Source organism: Eptesicus fuscus, chromosome 1 (genome assembly GCF_027574615.1).
Source record: "Eptesicus fuscus isolate TK198812 chromosome 1, DD_ASM_mEF_20220401, whole genome shotgun sequence".
Classification (NCBI taxonomy): Eukaryota; Metazoa; Chordata; class Mammalia; order Chiroptera; family Vespertilionidae; genus Eptesicus; species Eptesicus fuscus.
Genome location: NC_072473.1, coordinates 59265923 through 59285537, shown reverse-complemented (window position 1 = coordinate 59285537; position 19615 = coordinate 59265923). Strand labels below are relative to the sequence as shown.

At 41.2% G+C, this 19615-nt stretch overlaps 1 protein-coding gene across 1 annotated transcript; it reads right to left on the bottom strand.

Annotated features, from left to right (window-relative positions):
• Positions 1-1463: 1463 nt before the first annotated feature.
• RSC1A1 (regulator of solute carriers 1) lies at positions 1464-19091 on the bottom strand. Its single transcript, XM_054719040.1, is given in 4 exon segments — positions 1464-1672; positions 1675-2731; positions 18539-18682; positions 18894-19091. Coding segments are annotated over 4 exon segments (1608 nt in total).
• Between the last annotated feature and the right edge of the window lie 524 nt (positions 19092-19615).

Genomic DNA, 19615 nt, shown 5'->3' with positions numbered 1-19615 from the left:
ACAGGAATTTTTTTTATATCTTTCTTGATGTCATTGGTGACCCATATATAAAAGGCTAAGCGACTGTCCGACTGTCTGACCAGCTGGTAGGTATAATGCACACTGACCACTAGGGGGCAGATTCTCAATGCAGGAGCTACCAAACTATGTTGACTTGGCAGCGGCAGTTCTCAAGTGACACACCCAGAACCCAGAGAGGAGGGAGCCCAATTCTGGGGTGCATCACCTAAGAATCGCCCTCTCACTATCCAGGACCCCTCAGGGGATCTTGGAGAGCCATTTTTGGCCTGATCCCCTCAGGCCAGGCTGAGGGACTCCACCTGCCAGAGGGAGTCTGCTCACTCCACAGAAGCCCTTTGAGCCACAGCCCTGCCTGAGGTGTAGCTGGCCAGGGAGGGACTGGGGGAGGTTGGCTCCAAGGCCTGTCCAGCCTGTCTTGCCCAGTCCCACTCCACGGCCACCTTCTAATTAATTTCCTTTCAATGTGCATGAATCAGTGCACTGGGCCACTAGCTGTTTAGTAACACGCTATTTAACCTCCATGTATTTGAATGTTTGGGGTGTTTTTACTGTAGCTGATATCTAATTTCATTCCACTGTGATCTGAGAAGATGCTTGATATGATTCCAACCTTCTTGAATTTGTAGTTACTTGTTTTGCATCCTAACATGTGGTCTATCTTTGTGAATGAACTATGTGCACTTGAGAAGAATGTATATTCTGCTGCTTTGGGGTGAAATGTTCTATAATGTCAATTAAATCCATCCGATCCAGTGTGTCCTTTAGAGTCACCCTTTCCTTGTTAAGTTTTTGTCTGGTAGGTCTATCCAGTGAAGTCAGAGGGGTGTTAAAGTCCCCTACTCTGACTGTATTCCTGTATTCTTGTCGATCTCTCCCTTAAAGTCCTCTAGAAGTATATATATATATATATATATATATATATATATATATATATATAGAGAGAGAGAGAGAGAGAGAGAGAGAGAGAGAGAGAGAGAGGTGCTGCTATCTATGGTGGGTGCATATACATATATATTTACCAGAGTTATATCCTCTTGTTGAATTGATCCCTTTAGTATTATGTAGTGAACTTTTTTGTCTCTTGTGATGGCCTTCATTTTGAAGTCTATTTTGTTGAATATGAGTATTGCTACTCCTGCAACTTTTTCTTTTCCATTTGCATGGGAAAATTTTTCCCATCCCTTCACTCTCATCCTGTGTGTGTCTTTTATTCTTATGTGGGTCTCTTGTAGACATTATATAGTTGGGTCATGTTTTTGTATCCATTCAGCTACCCTATGCCTTTTTTTTTTTTTTTTTACTTTGACTGAAAAAAAATCTGGCTCAACATTCTGCTTGCAGGCTTCTACATGTACTGTATATGTGGTAAGTGTTTATATATGTATATAATAACTTTTTTCCCCCCAAGGGAATGGAGTATGGTCTAGCCCACTTTTCCATGGTTATATAGGAACTACAATGTTCTTTGCTAGCAAAGTAAGAAGTGTAAGGTCTGCGTTTCCACAAATTTGTTACAAAGCCCCGAGAGCTTCCTAAAAAGTAAAGCCAGCATGGAGAATTCAGTCAATGTCTGCAACAGGAAAAAGTTATGGTGGGAGAATGGAGGGACTTGATGATGGATAGCTGGCAGGTGGCTCAAATTCAACAAGTGGCCCTGAGCATCAGGACAGACATCTTCTCTGGTCTCAGGCCCATCTGTTACTGGATTCTGTGTGCCATGACCCAAACATTTACCCAATATGAGATTTGATGACAAGGACTTAGTTTGCTCCAAAGTCTGATTGAGTGCATCCTCCTCTCCTGCTAGAATTTTAGGGGAAATTTCTATACCCAATGTGCAGTGTAATTGATTAGACATTTTAGTTGAGGCTAGAATGACAGAACTGCTCTCCTTTACTGATTCAGTAGACCGGGGGACACCTTCTGTGTCAGTTACTAGGCCATCAGCTGGACCCCTGAAGTTACTATCCTCTACATCTTATATTCCAGTTCCAGTTGAAGTGTCCACTAATTTTTCTGTCTTTGTTGAAACATATGTGACCTGATTAAAGTAGACTTGTGAACAGTATTCACTCTGGATTCATCTTTCAGAAAGGACCCCCAAACTTTTTTGGCCCTCAGTTACTGTTTCTTATTGACAAATAACTTCTTCAGATGTAATTTCTGAAGCTGGTTTACTACTAGTGACCAGAAGTTCTTGAAGTGCCTTCAAGGCTGCTATGATGGAGGAGCAAGATTCCTCCACTGACTCTACCGAGGGCTGACAACTATCACAGAGACTTACAGTGGGGGAGCAATTCCCATAGTCTTCATTTGTTCCAGACATTTCCATATTACTTTCTGGGAGCAGTAAATTCTGAGTGGAACTGGAACTACTGAAGATTTCAGATGAAGGGTTACATTTTGATGTTTCGTCTTCCATCAAGGGATTATCTCAGGTGAGATCAGATGCATTGACGTTCTTTACATTGGCATTCTGACCTCCTGCCGAACTAAGCACAGCAAGTAGAGGCTGTTCAACTACATCTACTTCCATAGTTGTTTCTGAATTGGAGCAGTCAGAGCACCCAGAAGGTAGACTGCTCTGTGCAGCTGGGAAGTCCATATTCTGCTGCAGCCTGTTTCCTTTCATTGCAGCTTCCACATCAACACTTTTTGGTTGATTCTGTTGCCTTTAACCAAGAAGTTCAAGGTCCCCTGTGTACTGCAGCTGGAGTGGACCCCAGACCAGAGAAAAGTGGTGAAGAAAATATGTAAATTGGGAATGTCATCATTACCAACTTCAGATGGATTAAACCATCAGGCCCGTCCCTCAGGACAGAGTCTTGAAATAGGTTATCCTGCAGGTCTTGCTCACTCTGTCTCTGCTTCAGTCTGCCCTATCAATCCCAGTGACCCAGACAACATCACACTGAAAGCTGTGAAGGCTTCAAAGGCGACAACTGAATTCCAGATACCCTCTGAAAAGAAAGAGCATCTTCCTCTGCAGGATCTCTCTGGTCATGCTTCTCAAGCAGACTGGAGTCCGGCTATGCCTTGGCAGAATTCACCAGAGGAAGACACTTTTGAAGATAACCTGGAGCCATCTACTGCTGAAAGAAACACTCAGGGCCTCAACTCTCATCTCCAACCAAGACAGGAAGTGTCTGTCACAGCGACTACGATGCAAGAACCACAGAGGTTTCTAGGTGAAAAGAGTTGGCATCCAGAATATCAGAATCTGAGTCAGGTGAATGGCCTACAGCAGCACGAGGAACCAGGGAATGGACATCATGAGGTTGTGAAACAGAATGCACCTCATGACCAAGAACACCCATGCCTTTTGATTGGAGCATTAGATCCATTTTCATTTTAGTTTATTATTTTTTTCTTTTTTTTCATTGATTAAGGTATTATATATGTGTCCTTATCCCCCACAATCTCCCCCCACCCCCCAGTCCTGCCCTCACCCTCAACCCCTGTTGTCAGTGTCCATCGCTTATGCATATATGCACGCATACACGTCCTTTGGTTGATCTCTCCACCTTACCCCAACCTCCCCTACCTTCCCTCTGAGGTTTGAACATCTGACCGATGGTTCTCTGACTCTAGATCTGTTTGTGTTCATCGGTTTATGTTGTTCATTATAATCCACAAATGAGTGAGATCATGTGATATTTATCTTCCTCTGACTGACTTATTTCACTTAGCATAATGCTCTCCAGCTCCATCCATGCTGTTGCAAAAGGTAGGAGTTCCTTCCTTTCTACAGCAGAATAGTATTCCATTGTGTAGATGTACCAAAGTTTTTTAATCCACTCATCTGCTGATGGGCACTTAGGCTGATTCCAAATCTAAGCTATTGTAAATTGTGCTGCTATGAACATAGGGGTGCATATACCCTTTCTGATTGGTGTTTCTAGTTTCTTGGGATATATTCCTAGAAGTGGGATCACAGGGTCAAATGGGAGTTCCATTTTTAGGTTTTTGAGGAAACTCCATACTGTTCTTCACAGTGGCTGCACCAGTCTGCATTCGCACCAGCAGTGCACGAGGGTTCCTTTTTCTTCGCATCCTCACCAGCATTTGTCATCTGTTGGTTTGTTGATGATAGCCATTCTAACAGGTGTGAGATGGTACCTCATTGTTGATTTCATTTGAATCTCTCAGATGATTAGTGACTTTGAGCATGTTTACATGTGTCTCTTCGCATTCTTTATGTCTTCTTTAGAAAAGTATCTATTTAGATCCTTTGCCCATTTTTTGATTGGGTTGTTGATCTTCCTTTTGTTAAGTTGCATGAGTTCCCTGTAAATGTTGGAGATTAAACAGTTATTGGAGATATTGTTAGCAAATATGTTCTCCCATGCAGTGGGTTTACTTTTTGTTTTGTTGATGGTTTTCTTTTGCAGTGCAGAAGCTTTTTATTTTGATGTAGTCCCATTTGTTTATTTTCTCTTTAGTTTCCATTGCCCTAGGAGCTGTGTTGGTGAAGATATTGCTTTGACATATGTCTGCAATTTTGCTGCCTGTGTAGTCCTCTAATATTTTTATGGTTTCCCGTCTTACATTTAAGTCCTTTATCCATTTTGAGTTTATTTTTGTGGATGGTGTAAGTTTGTGGTCTAGTTTTATTTTCTTGCATGTGTCTGACCAAATTTCCCAGGATGATTTATTGAAGTGATTGACGAATCCATTGTATATTCCTGCCTCCTTTGTCAAATATTAATTGAGCATAGTGGTTTGGATCGATTTTGGGGTTCTCTATTCTATTCCATTGATCTATATGTCTGTTCTTGTGCCAGTACTAGGCAGTTTTGAGAACCGTGGCTTTGTAATACATCTTAATATCTGATATTGATATACCTCCTACTTTGTTCTTTCTCAGGAACGCTGCAGCTATTCGGGATTTTTTTTTTAAATCCCAGATGAATTTTTGGAGAGTTCTTTCTAGATCTGTGAAATATGCTGTTGGTATTTTAACGAGGAGTGCATTGAATCTATAGATTACTTTAGGTTGTATGGACATTTTATTGATGTTGATTCTACCAATCAATGAACATGGTATGTTCTTCTATATGTTTATGTCTTCCTCTATCTCCTTTTTCAATGTCCTGTAGTTTTATGAGTAGAGGTCTTTTACCACCTTAGTTAACTTTATTCCTAGGTATCTTATTTTATTTTTTTTTTTGTAATGGTAATTGGGATTGTTTTTTTAATCTCTCTTTCTGTATGTTCACTATTGTTGTATAAAAATGCCACAGATTTTTTTAAATTTCTTTATTGATTAAAGTATTGCATATTTGTCCTCATCCCCCCATTCCCATCCCACACCCCTCCCCACACATGCCATAGATTTCTTGGCGTTAATTTTATTTCCTGCTACATTGCCGAATTCATTTATTAAGTCTAATAATTTTTTGATGGAGTCTTTAGAGTTTTCATGTCATCTGCGAGTAATGAGAATTTTTCGTCTTCTTTTCCAATGTGGATGCTTTTTATTTCTTCTTCTTGTCTGATCGCTTTAGTTAGCACTTCCAGTACTATGTTGAATACGAGTGGTGAAAGCAGGCATCCCTGTCTTGTTCCTGTAGTTAAGGGAAATGGTTTTAGTTTTTGCCCATTGAGTATGATGTTGGGTGTAGGTTTGTCATATATTGCTATTATTATGTTGAGGTATGATCCTTCTATTCCCACTTTGCTGAGAGTTTTTGTTTGTTTTTTTTTTTTCAGAAAAGGGTGTTGGATTTGTCAAATGCTTTTACTGTATCAATTGATTTGATTATGTGATTTTTGTCTCTCAGTTTGTTTATGTGATATATCACATTTATTGATTTGTGGATATTGTACCAGCCTTACATCCCTGGCATAAATCCCACTTGGTCATGGTGTATGATCTTTATAATGTAATATTGGATCAGGTTTGCTAGAATTTTGTTGAGGATTTTAGCATCTAAGTTCAGGAGGGATATTAGCCTGTAGTTTTCTTTCTTTGTGGTGTCTTTATCTGGTTTTGGGATAAGGGTAATGCTGGTTAGCCCCTCACCTATGGTGGTATAAGACCTGCACCCACACCATTAACACTAAAGGCTGAATTACAGCCTTTTATAGAAAACCTAGATCTGGGGAGCACTGTGATGCTTCGATCAATATATTATAATATTGATCAGATGTAATTATCATCTATATATCTTGCACTTATTATCTCCTAAAGTTGGTCAACAATCTATTGTGCTAATATTACCAACTCTACTTTTATTTATTTATTTATTTATTTTTTAAAATTTCTTTATTGATTAAGGTATCACATATTTGTCCTCATCCCCCCATTCCCATCCCACACCCCTCCCCACACATGCCCCTACCCCCCTGTTGTCCTTAACCGCTGGTTAGGCTCATATGCTTGCACACAAGTCCCTTGGTTGATCTCTCCCCTTTACCTCTACCCTTCCCTACTCTCCCTCTGAGGCCCGACAGTCTGATCCATGCCTCCTTGTTTCTGGGTCTGTTTTTGTTCATCAGTTTATGTTGTTCATTATTTCCCCTAGATGAGTAAGATCATGTGCTATTAGAAATACACTTATAAGATCCGAAAATGAGACAAGTAATAATGGTTATGGTGACAGGCAAATGAATCAGTCTGTAGTGAGTTTCTTTCTGGGCCAACAGTTCTTTTGAGACCCAATTTCAATTTCCAACAGTTCCTTATGTGTACATGTCAGCACTGACATTACAGTTCTGGATGGTGGACAAATGGTGGTAATGCAGGTCCGACTGTCTCTGGTTTGGTCCTGGGCAACCTGCAGTGATGCACAGCTGTTAACTGCTAGTATGGGAAGGCCACATCAGCATCTTCTGTCTCTGGACTGCTTCTCTTCTGCCTTCATGGCTGGAGTAGTCCTGTCGATTCCTCTCTGTTGCTGGAATCCACATGGTCTTGGAGTTGTTTTCTGAAAATATACAAACATATTCTCGACCAAAAGTTAATAAAGGAATATTTTCTATAAATTTGACTTGGGATCCTATTTCATTTTTTGCCCAAATGATTTTCCTCTGGCTTGTTTTGTCACCTTGTGTGTTTTTCATGGGTGTCTTGCTTTTAGCCTTACAATTAATTTTCTAAAGTATTAATTTTCTAGATGTAATTTACTTACAGGATATTTTTCCTTACATGATATTCCTCTACTATCCCCTCCTTTTTTGATTTAAATGTTAGGAAGCTTTTGAAAATTTTATAATGTAGTCTTGATGGCTTTTACATTTTAATTTTTTGCACTATAATATTACTGTTTTAGGTTCATTACATGGTGAACAATTTTATCATGAGATGCAGTACCAATAAAAATTTTAGTTAACACTTTGGGAACACCTTTTTGTCCAGTACAATTAATTTTTCTAGAATATTCGCTTATTTCAACTAGCCAATTTAAATTTGCCTGAAAACTTGACTACTATTTTACTGTCAAATTTATTACTCTAACAACAATCTTATTTTACCCTGTAAATATTGGTGGAAGGGATTATTTGCCTTCTTGAGTATGTCCTGAGCATTCCTGGTGGTAGGCTGGATTTAGATATCGTAAACCCACTTCCCCACACCATGGGTACAAGACAACTCAAACAATTCTTGTTGGAGTGAGAGGGCAGCTGCTGTTGGCCAAGTCTCTGTCGGTCACCTGGGTCCTGATCTGAGCTGGGCATGGGAAGCACGAAGCAGCCATGTGGGCAGCAGACCTCCCTCAGAAGGGGCTAGGGTTCAGGCCCCAGCAATGTTGGGGGGGTGAGGATCTGTGCCCCACCTCTGTTGATCCCCAAATTCTCTCCTGCTGGCCCCTCTGCGACTGTGCCTGTCTTAGGTTGTTCCTTCCTTGAGGAATCTTACCCGTCTCTGGCTAACCAGCCATCCTCCGGGGCCAAGCAGGGTGACGTGAGGTTCAGTTTTGTCTCCTTGGTAACCTATGCCCCCGTGGCCTCCATGCCCAGAACCTGCCTTGGGATCCCCTCGCCTGTTGGCGGGGCCCCAGCACTGATCACATATCTTGTGGAACCCGGGTTTCTTCTCCAGGGAGGGCTCAGTTCGCCCCACTGGGTGAGAGACAGATCCATGGCACCAGCCATCACGAGATTTCAACTTCGACAAGAACAGAGAGCTCATACAACAGCTGTGAGCAATTGAATTGTGAGAAGAGGGTCTCTCTTGGCCTAAAGGGTAAGAGGGATCAATATAGAATGCTCAGTTGCCTTCCCAGGAGGCCCTCTACACAATGAAAAGGATTAAATCCTTACATGTCCTTTTAAAATTGCTGCCAGACATTCAAAGAATTAGTTTGTATGTTTGCTTGGGATAATTGTATATTATGCTATTGTAATTCTAATGTATCAAGAGATGTGTTAAGTTTGTCTCCAAGCACCAAACAGATGATTTTTTTTTTTATCCCCAAGGGTGCGAGGAACTATTATAAGTACTGGGGGTAATCCAAATCTGGGAAAAATTTTAATGATAGTGTAGAATAATATCATGTAAGGATATTCTTTGTTCTAGTCCATGGCAATTCCCTTTCAAACTGGCCGTCCATTTCTTTTTATATAGACAAGGTCTTAGTTACATTTTCTGCACCTCTACCGGGGGCACGTAGTGATAGTAGTAACACCCTTTCTTTGGTGTCCATACAAGCCAGAAACCTCTCTTTAATTGTACACACAAAGGGGCATTGTTCTGATTTCGTGTCATACAAAAGGGAAGCTGGGTGGAGACCCCTGTGTATTTATACTTTCTTGCCCCACCCATGGACCTCCTGGATGTCCAGGGTGTTTGGTATTATTGGTAACTACATTAGTCAGGGGATCAGCCCATGTAAGGGGTCTTACCCATGAAGGGTCAGGAGCATCAGACCAAAATACTTACCCTCTTGTCCCAGGTAAAATTACCGTACATCTGATGATTGCTAGCGTGGCTAGAAAGGCATTCTCAGGCATTCTTGGGTTTCTGGTTACCTCACAATTTCTTCCCTGAGGTTTGACGTTCTGATTGATGTTTCTCTGTTTCTGGATCTATTTTTCCCCCCCATCAGTTTATGTTGTTCATTATATTCCACAAATGAGTGAGATCATGTGTTATTTATCTTTCTCTGCCTAGCTTATTTCACTAAGCATAATGTTCTCCATCTCCATCCATATTGTTGCAAATGGTAAGAGCTCCTTCTTTTTTACCACAGCGTAGTATTCCATGGTGTAGATGTACCACCATTTTTTAATCCACTCATCTGCTGATGGGCACTTAGGGTGTTTCCAAATCTTAGCTATGGTGAATTGTGCTGCTATGAACATAGGGGTGCATATATCCTTTCTGATTGATGTTTCCAGTTTCTTGGGATATATTCCTAGAAGTGGGATCACTGGGTCAAATGGGAGTTCTATTTTTAGTTTTTTAAGGAAACTCCATACTGTTCTCCCCAGTGGCTGCACTGCGACTGCATTCCCACCAGCAGTGCACGAGGGTTCCTTTTTCTCCACATCCTTGCCAGCACTTGTCATTTGTTGACTTGTTGATAATTGCCATTCTGACAGGTGTGAGATGGTAATGCATTGTTGTTTTGATTTGCATCACTCTAATGATTAGTGATTTAGAGCAGGTTTTCATATGTCTCTTGGCCTTCCTTCTGTCTAGTTTTGAAAAGTGTCTATTCAGATCCTTTGCCAATTTTTTGAATGGGTTGTTTATCTTCTTTTTGTTAAGCTGCATGAGTTCCCTGTAAATGTTGGAGATTAAACCTTTATTGGTGATAACATTGGCAAATATGTTCTGCCATACAGTGGGCTTTCTTGTTGTTTTGTTGATGGTTTCTTTTGCTGTAAAAAAGCTTTTTATTTTGATGTAGTCCCATTTGTTTATTTTCTCTTTAACTTCCATTGCCCTAGGAGCAGTATCAGTGAAGAAGTTCTTTTGGCATATGTCAGAGATTTTTCTGCCTGTAGATTCCTCTAGTATTTTCATGGTTTCCTGTCTTATGTTTAAGTCCTTGATCCATTTTGAGTTTATTTTTGTGTATGGTGTAAGTTGGTGATCTAGTTTCATTTTTTTGCATGTATCTGTTCAATTTTCCCAACACCATTTGTTGAAGAGACTGTCTTGACTCCATTGTATGTTCATGCCTCCTTTGTCAAATATTAATTGAGCATAGTGATTTGGATAGATTTCTGGGTTCTCTATTCTATTCCATTGATCTATATGTCTGTTCTTTTGCCAATACCAGGCAGTTTTGAGAACAGTGGCTTTGTAATACAGCTTGAAATCTGTTATGGAGATCCCACCTACTTTGTTCTTCATTCTCAGGATTTCTGTGGCTATTTGGGGTCTTTTTTTATTCCAGATGAATTTTTGGAGAGTTCTTTCAAGGTCTGTGAATTATGCCGTTGGTATTTGAATGGGGAGTGCATTGAATCTATAGATTGATTTGGGTAGCATGGACATTTTGATTATGTTGATTCTACCAATCCATGAACATGGTATGTTCTTCCATCTGTTTATGTCTTCCTCTATCTCTTTTTTCAGTGTTGTGTAGTTTTCCGCGTATAGTTCTTTTACCTCCTTAGTTAAGTTTATTACTAGGTATCTTAATTTTTGTGGTGTGATGGTAAATGGGATTGCTTTTTTAGTCACTCTTTCTGTAAGATCATTATTGTAGTGTAGAAATGCCATAGATTTCTTAGCATTTATTTTGTATCCTGCTACTCTGCTGAATTCATTTATTAAGTCTGGTAATTTTTTGATGGAGTCTTTAGGGTTTTCTATGTACAGTATAATGTCATCTGCAAATAAGGACAGTTTTACTTCTTCTTTTCCAATTTGGATGCCTTTTATTTCTTCTTCTTGTCTAATTGCAATGGCTAGTATTTCCAACACTATGTTGAACAGGATTTGTGAGAGGGCATCCCTGTCTTGTTCCTGTTCTTAGGGGAAATGATTTTAGATTTTGCCCATTGAGTATGATGTTTGCTGTGGGTTTGTCATATATGGCTTTTATTATGTTGAAGTATGATCCTTCTATTCCCAGCTTGCTGAGAGTTTTTATCAAGAAAGGGTGTTGGATTTTGTCAAATGCTTTTCCTGCATCAATTGATATGACTATATGGTTTTATTTCTCAATTTATTTATGTGATGTATCACGTTTATTGATTTGTGAATATTGTACCATCCTTGCATCCCAGGGATAAATCCTATTTGGTCATGGTGTATGATCTTTCTGATGTAGTGCTGGATTCGATTTGCTAGAATTTTGTTGAGGATTTTGGCATCTATGTTCATGATGGATATTGGCCTGTAATTCTCCTTCATTGTGTTATCTTTATCTGGTTTTGGCATTAGGGTGAGGCTGGCTTCATAGAAGGAGCTTGGAAGTGTTCCTTCTTCTTGAATTTTCTGGAATAGTCTGAGGAGGATAGGTTTTAGCTCCTCCTTGAATGATTTATAAAACTCCCCTGTGAAGCCGTCTGGCTCCGGGCTTTTGTTTGCTGGAAGCTTTTTGATGACTGCTTCAATTTCTTCCATAGTTATCAACCTATTGAGATTTTTAATATCTTCCTGAGTAAGTTTTGGAAGGTTGTGTTTTTCTAGGAATGTGTCCATTTCCTCCAGGTTGTCTAGTTTGTTGGAATAGAGTTGTTCATAGTATTTTTTGACAATTTTGTATTTCTGTGGGGTCTGTTGTTATGTCACTTCTTTCATTTCTGATTTTGTTTATTTGGGTCCTCTCTCTTTGCTTCTTGGTGAGACTGGCTAGAGGTTGATCAATCTTGTTTATCCTTTCAAAGAACCAGCTCTTCGTTTTGTTGATCTTGTGTATTGTTTTTTGGGTCTGTATGTCATTCATTTCTGCTCTGATCTTTATTATTTCTTTTCTTCTGATCACTGTGGGCTTTTCTTGTTGCTCCCTTTCTAATTCTTTGAGTTATTGAGTTAGATGATCTATTAACATTTTTTCTTGTTTTTTGAGGTAGGCCTGTAGAGCTATACATTTCCCTCTCAGGACTGCTTTCATTGTGTCCCATATGATTTGCAATGTTGTGTTTTTATTGTCATTAGTCTCCAGGATGTTTTTAATTTCTTCTTTGATCTCAGTGATAACCCAATCATTGTTTAGTAGCATGCTATTCAGTTTCCAAGTGTTTGAATTTTTTGGAATGTTTTTATTGTAGTTTATTTCTAATATTATGCCATTGTGGTCTGAGAAAATGCTTGATATGATTTCAATCTTCTTGAATTTCTGGAGACTTTGCTTGTTACCCAATATATGGTCTATTTTTGAGAATGTCCCATGTGCACTTGAGAAGAACGTATATTCCATGGCTTGGGGTGAAATACTCTGAAGATGTCAATTAGGTCCATCTGATCTAGTGTGCCATTTAGAATTGCTGTTTCTTTGCTGATTTTTTTGTCCAGAGGATTTATCCATTGATGTCAGTGGTGTATTAAAGTCCCCTACTATGATTGTATTGATGTCGATCTCTCCCTTGATATCTTCCAGCAGATTTTTTATGTATTTGGGCGCTACTGCATTGGGTGCATATACGTTTATCAGAGTTATATCTTCTTGCTGGATTGTTCCCTTTAGTATTATGTAGTGGCCTTCCTTATCTCTTATTATAGCCTTTACTCTGAGGTCTATTTTATCTGATATAAGTATTGCAACCCCAGCTTTTTTCTCATTTCCATTTGCCTGAAAAAAGTTTTTCCATCCCTTCACTCTCAGTCTGTGTGAGTCTTTTGCTGTAAGGTGGGTCTCTTGTAGACAGCAAATATATGGGTCATGTTTTCTTATCCATTCAGCTACCCTATGTCTTTTGATTGGTGTATTTAATGCATTTACGTTTACTGTTATTATTGATAAGTACCTGTTTGTTGACATATTTTTCCTTAGTGTTTGTGTTTCTTCTTGCCTTTCTCTTTCTTCTTTTTACAGCAGCCCCTTTAGCATTTCTTGCATTGCTGGTTTGGTAGTGATGAACTCTCTTAGCCCTTTTTTGTCTGTGAAGCTTCTTATTCCACCTTCAATTTTGAATGATAGCCTTGCTGGGTATAGTATTCTTGGATTCAGTCCCTTGTTTTGCATCACTTTGTATATTTCATTCCATTCCCTTCTGGCCTGGTGTGTTTCTGTTGAGAAATCAGTTGATATTCTGATAGGAGATCCCTTGTAGGTAACTTTCTGTTTCTCTCTGGCAGCCTTTAAGATTCTTGCTTTGACGTTGGTGTTCGTCAATTTAATTATGATGTGTCTTGGTGTTGGTCTTTTGGGGTTCAACTTGTTTGGGACTCTGTGTACTTCTTGGACTTGGATAGTTTTTTTTCTTGCCAATATCAGGGAAGTTTTCTGTCATTATTTCTTCTAATAGGTTTTCTATTCCTTGCTTCTCTTCCTCTCCTTCTTTTATCCCTATTATTCAAAGGTTGTTTCGTTTTGTGTTGTCCCGAAGCTCCCTTAGGCTCTCCTCTTGCTTTTTAAGTCTTCTTTCCAGTTGCTGCCTGTGGTTGTGTGTTTTTTCCTACCTTGTCTTCTAATTCTCTGATGTGGTCCTCAGCCTCTTCTACTCTACTCTCTAAGCCTTCCATTGTGTTCTTTATTGCAGCTATGTCGTTCTTCATCTACTCTTGGTTTCTTTTCATGTTGGTGACGTTTTCATTCAGTTCCTTATAGTTCTCATTGAGTTGTGTGTATTTGTCATCCATCCATTTAAATATCCTTATAACGAATACTCCGAATTCTTTCTCTGTTAAGCTGCTAGCCTCAAGTTCATTTAACTCCCTTTCAGGTGATTCCTCTTTTTCCTCCCTTTGGGAATTTCCTTTTTTCCTCCCCATGTTTTCCTGTAATGTTTTAATTGTAGATCCGCTTGCTTTGCTACCCAGGTTCTTTTGGAGATGGTGCTACTGGTGTAATCTCTCAGTTCTCCTGGGCTTGGTAATCTAGTGTGGCTCCCTACTTGAGCTACTTGGGTTCTCTTGATGTAGGCCTGCAAGCTTGAGAGACACAACTGTGGTGTCTAAAAGTCAGCAGCTATGGAGTGAAGTGTCCCAGTCTTTGCTGTCTTGCACCCTTAGTTGAAATCGCGCTTGTCCAGTGGGGACTCACAGTGGCACCCAGGAACTGTCTGTTGGGCGAGCTCCCAGTGGCTCCCACTATCACCCTGTGTGTAGATGGGCTCATGGTGCCTGCCTGTTGTAAATTCGCTTCTGTGGAGGTGTGTTTGCAGGCGCAGAGCTCTGATGCACTCTGAAGTTAAACAGCTAGGGTGTATGTGGGAAGTTATTCAGGAGAAAGGAGTTCAGAGTTTCTGCTGTGGGGCAGCGTGTCCTTAGCTATACAGAATCACAAGCAACAGGGGCTCAAAGCAGCTCCCCAGAAGACCCTGTGGATATATGGGCTTAGGGCACCTTCCCTTGTTGTAGCCATGAGTTTGCCCGCCCTTGAGTATGCGCGAACTGGTGGTGCGCCCGCCGGAGCAAAGCTCTGACGCACCCTGGCACTGAAGTTGCACCACAGAGGTGTCCGTGGGCAGTTATTTCTGAAGAGGTAGTTCAGAGATTCTACTGCAGGGCCGAGCACCCTTGACTGTGCAGAATCACCCCCTCAGGGGCTCTCAGTGGTTCCCAAGCACTGCCTGGGTAGTGGAGTGCCTGGGTGCCTATGGGCTGGGGACATGGAAAATCCTGAGTTCTGGTGCTGGGGAGGTGGAGGTTGTACTTACTGCTTTCAGCGGCGCACTTTTGGAGGTGGAGGTCTCAGGGTTTGCGCATCTGCAGCTGGGGTGGCAGGTCTTCTACCAGAGTGGCTGTAGTGACCAGGTTTGCTTCCGAGACCAGACTGGGTGGTGGTAAGGTTAGGATTCTAGTCTCTAGCAGTTCCGTTCTTAAAGATGGCGGGGTCTCTGTGCCACTGGTGTCTTCCCCAGAGTGTTGGCAGTGGCCACGGGGTTTTGCCAACCAAGACTGCCTGGATTGGAAGCCCCCTGGAAGAGCTGCAGGGTCTAACTGTCCCTATTTCACTCACATACACACCCACACATGTGCACACACACCTCTATCACTCTTTCACTCGATCACACACTCATCCTGCCTACCTTCCTGCCAGTCGCCATCTTCCAACTCCTCCTGGAAGCTTTTTGATTACTGTTTCAATATCATCAGTATCAGCCTATTCAGGTGTTTTGATTCTTCCTGATTGAGTTTTGGAAGCTTGTATTTTTCTAGGAATGTGTCCATTTCGTCGAGGGTGTCCAGTTTGTTGGAGTAGAGTTGTTTATAGTATTTTTTTTTTTACAATCCTTTGTATTATTGTGGGGTCTGTTATTTCACTTCTTTCACTTCTGGTTTTGTTTATTTGGGTCCTTTCTCTTTGTTTCTTGGTGAGCCTGGCTAGAGGTTCATCAATCTTCTTCATCCTTTCAAAGAACCAGCTCTTGGTTTCATTGATCTTTGTGATTTTTTTTTTTTTTGTCTCTATATTGTTTCTTTCTGCTCTGATTTTTATTATTTCCTTCCTTCTGGATACTGTGGGCTTTTCTTGTTTCTCTCTTTCTAATTATTTAAGTTGCAAGGTTAGATAATTTATTACCATTGTTTCTTGTTTTTTTGAGGTAGGCCTGTAGAACTATGAACTTCCCTCTTGGGACTGCTTGCATTGTGTCCCATAGATTTTGGATTGTTTTGTTTTCACTGTCATTTTTTTTCCACTATGATTTTCATTTCCTCTTTGATTTCTTTGGTAAACCAATCATTGTTTAATAACATTTAGCCTCCAAGTGTTTGATTTTTTCATTGTTTTTATTGTAGTTGATTTCCAGTTTTTTTGCCATTGTGATCAGAGAAGATAATTATTATGATTTCTCTCCTCTTGAATTTGAAGAGACTTTGCCTGTGTCTTAATATGTGCTCTATCTTTGAAAACGTCCCATGTGCACTGGAGAATAATGTATATTCTGTAGCTTTGGGGTGAAATGTCACCCCAAAGATGTCAATTAAGTCTCTCTGATCTAGTGAGTTATTTAGGATTGCTGTTTCTTTGCTGATTTTTTGTTTAGAGGATTTATCCAGTGGTGTCAGTGGGATATTAAATTCCCATACTATGACTGTATTACTATTGATCTCTCCCTTGATTTCTTCCAGAAGTTTTTATATGTATTTGAATGCTCCTGTATTGGGTGCATATATGTTTACCAGAGTTAGATCTTCTTGTTGAATTGCTCCCTTTATTATTATGTAGTAGCCTTCCTTATCTCCTGTTATCACCTTTACTTTGAGGTCTATTTTGTCAGATATAAGTATCACAACCCCAGCTTTTTTCTAATTTCCATTTGCCTGAAAATTTTTTTCCATCCCTTCACTTTCAGTCGGTGAGAATCCTTTGTTCGGAGGTGGGTCTCTTACAGACAGCAAATATATGGGTCATGTTTTCTTATCCATTTAGCTAACTTATATTTTTTGATTGGAGCATTTAATCCATTTACATTTAATGTTATTATTGATAAGTACTTGTTTGTCGTCATTTTTTTTATTAATGTTTGTGTTTCTTCTTGCCTTTCTGTTTCATCTTTTTACAGCAGTACCTTTAGCATTTCTTGCATTGCTGGCTTGTTGTAATAAACTCACTTAGCACTTTTTTGTCTGTGAATCTCCTGATTTCACCTTCACTTTTAAATTATAGCCTTGCTGGGTATAGTATTCTTGGATTCAGTCCCTTGCTTTGCATCACTTTGTATATGTCATTCAATTCCCTTCTGGCCTGTTGTGTTTCTGTTGAGAAATCAGTTGATATTCTAATAGGAGATTCCTTGTTGGTAACTTTCTGTCTCTCTCTGGCAGCCTTTAAGATTCTTACTTTTTCATTGTTCTTTGCCAATTTAATTATGATGTGTCTTTGTGTCGGTGTATTGGGGTTCATCTTGTTTGGGACTCTATGTGCTTCTTGGACATGTGTAGTTTTTCTGTTGCCAATATCATGGAAGATTTTCTGTCATTATTTCTTCAAACAGGTTTTCTATTCCTTGCTCTCTTCCTCTCCTTCTGATACCCCTATTTTGCAAATGTTGTTTCATTGTGTTGTTCCAAAGCTCCTTTAGGCTCTCCTCTTGCTTTTTAAATTTTCTTTCCAGTTGTTGCTGTGTTTGTTTGTTTTTTCCTACCTTGTCTTCTAATTCGCTGATGCGGTCCTCAGCCTCTTCTAGTCTACTGTTTAAGCCTTCCATTGTGTTCTTTATTGCAGCTATGTCATTCTTCATTTCCTCTTGGTTTCTTTTCATGTTGGTGACATTCTCATTCAGCTCCTTATAATTCTCCTTGAGTTGTGTGTATTTGTAATTGATTTGTGTGTTTTTGTCATCCAGCCATTTGAGCTTCCTTATAACCATTACTCTGAATTCCTTCTCTGACAAGTTACTTGCCTCAATTTCATTTAACTCCATTTCTGGTTATTCCTCTTTTTCTTTCCTTTGAGGATTGCTTTTTGTCTTCCCATGTTTTGCTGTAACATTTTAACCCTTTGCACTTGCTTACTTTTTTCTCGATTCCTTTATTCTAATGCTAACCGTGTCGAGTCATGCTCGACATCCGAGTGCAAAAGGTTAATTGTAGATTTGATTGATTTGCTACCCAGGTTCTTTTGGGGATGGTATTACTGGTGTGATCTCTGAAGTTTCCTGGGTTTGGTAATCTAGCATAGCTCCCTACTTGAGCTATTTGGGTTCTCTTGATATAGGCCTGCAAGTTGGAAAGGCGCAATTGCAGTGTCTAGAATTCAGCAGCCATAGAGGGGAATGTCCCAATTTTTGCTGTCTTGTGCCCTTGGTTGAAGTTGCGCGTGCCCAGTGGGGACTCCCAGTGGCACCCAGGAGCTCTCTGTTGGGGTGGTGGGGCTCAGGAGGCCTGTGCTCTGGAAAGGCATGACTGTGGTGTCCGGAGTTTTCTAGTTGTGGGGTGAGCCAACTCAGCTTTTGCTACTGCCCTTGTGGTTGGGTACACATGCCCCCAATGGCAGCTCACAGGGGCACCTGCAGTGTGTTTGCCCGTAGGGTGTACTGATGCACTCTGAGGGGCCCTGGCGCTGAAGCCACACCATCATGGTGTTTGTGGGCAGGTCTCCCAGAAGAGGGAATTCAGAGTTTCTACAGCCCAGCAGTGCACCCATGTTTGTATAAGTGTTCACCCAACTGGGGCTCACAGTGGCGCCCAAGGGATGCCTGTAGAACAGCGGGCTTGGGAGGCCTGCATGTAACTGTAGTGTCCAGAGTTCTGCAGCTGTGGGGTGGGATGACTCAGTTTTTGCTGCTGTGCCTGTGGTTGAATACACAAGCTCCCAGTGGCAACTCACAGGGGCACCGGCAGTGTGTTTGCCAGCGCTGCACACTGAAGCACTATGAAGGGCCCTGGCACTGAAACCGCACAATTGAGGTGTCTGTGGGCAGGTATCCAGGATGAGTGAATTCAGAATTTCTACTGCCGGAGTGCATCCCTGTTTGTCCAAAATCACACCCAGTGGGGGCTCACCGCGGCTCCCAAGAGCGCCCTGTGGATCCATGGGCTCAGGGGGTCTGCTTGCTGGAAATGCATGACTGTGGCAGTGCGTTTGCCTGCGCAGAGCTCTGATACACTCTGAGGGGTCCTGGCGCTGAAGTTGTCCAGCTGGGGTGTCTGTGGGCAGTTATTCAGGAAGAAGGAATTCAGAATTTCTACTGTGGGGCAGCGCATCCTTGTCTGTACAAAATTACACCTAGTGGGGGCTCACAGTGGCTCCCAAGAGCAGCTTGTGGAGTGGTGTGCCCTGGAGGCCTGCGTGCTGGAATCAAGCATGTGACTGTGGTGTCTGGAGGTCTGCCACTGGGGAGGGGAAAGTCGCACTTACTGCTACGGGAGCAGTGCACCTTTGGAGGTGGAGGTCCCAGGGTCCACGGGTCTGTGGGTAGGGCAGCAGGATTTTGGCTGGAGTAGCTGCCAGGTCGCAGGCAGTGTACAAGGCCTGTCTGGGTGGTGGTGCTGATGAGTTCCTAGAAGAGGCCGCTTTCCCCTTCAAGTTGGCGTGGGTTCCCTGCCCGAGTCCCATAGTCTGGGGAGTGCCCGCAGTGGTGGTAGTTTCTCCCTGTCCAAGAGGGACTGGTCTGCCAGCCCCTGCTGCTCCTGCTGAATTTAACTGTCCATCACTCACTCACACACACACCACACACATCCACAACTCTCCTTTCATCCCCTCACTCACTCACATCCTCTCCCTCACCTCCATCCTGCCAGCTGCCATCTTTTTTCCTTCAAAGGTTATTATTGATAGGTATTTATTTATTGCCATTTTAATTCTGTATGGCTAGATTTCTCTTTCTATTTCTTCTTCTCATTACAGAAGTCCCTTTAGCATTTCTTGTAATGCTGCCTTGGTGGGGTGATGTACTCCTTTAGCCTTTTTTTTTTTTTCCAGGAAGCTCTTTATTTGACCATCTACTTTGAGTGATAACCTTGTTGGATATAGTAATCTTGGTTTCAGATCCTTGCTTTCCATTACCTTGAGTACTTCATGCCATTCTCTTCTGGCTTATAGGGTTTCTGATGAGAAATCAGGTGTCAGCCTTATTGGAG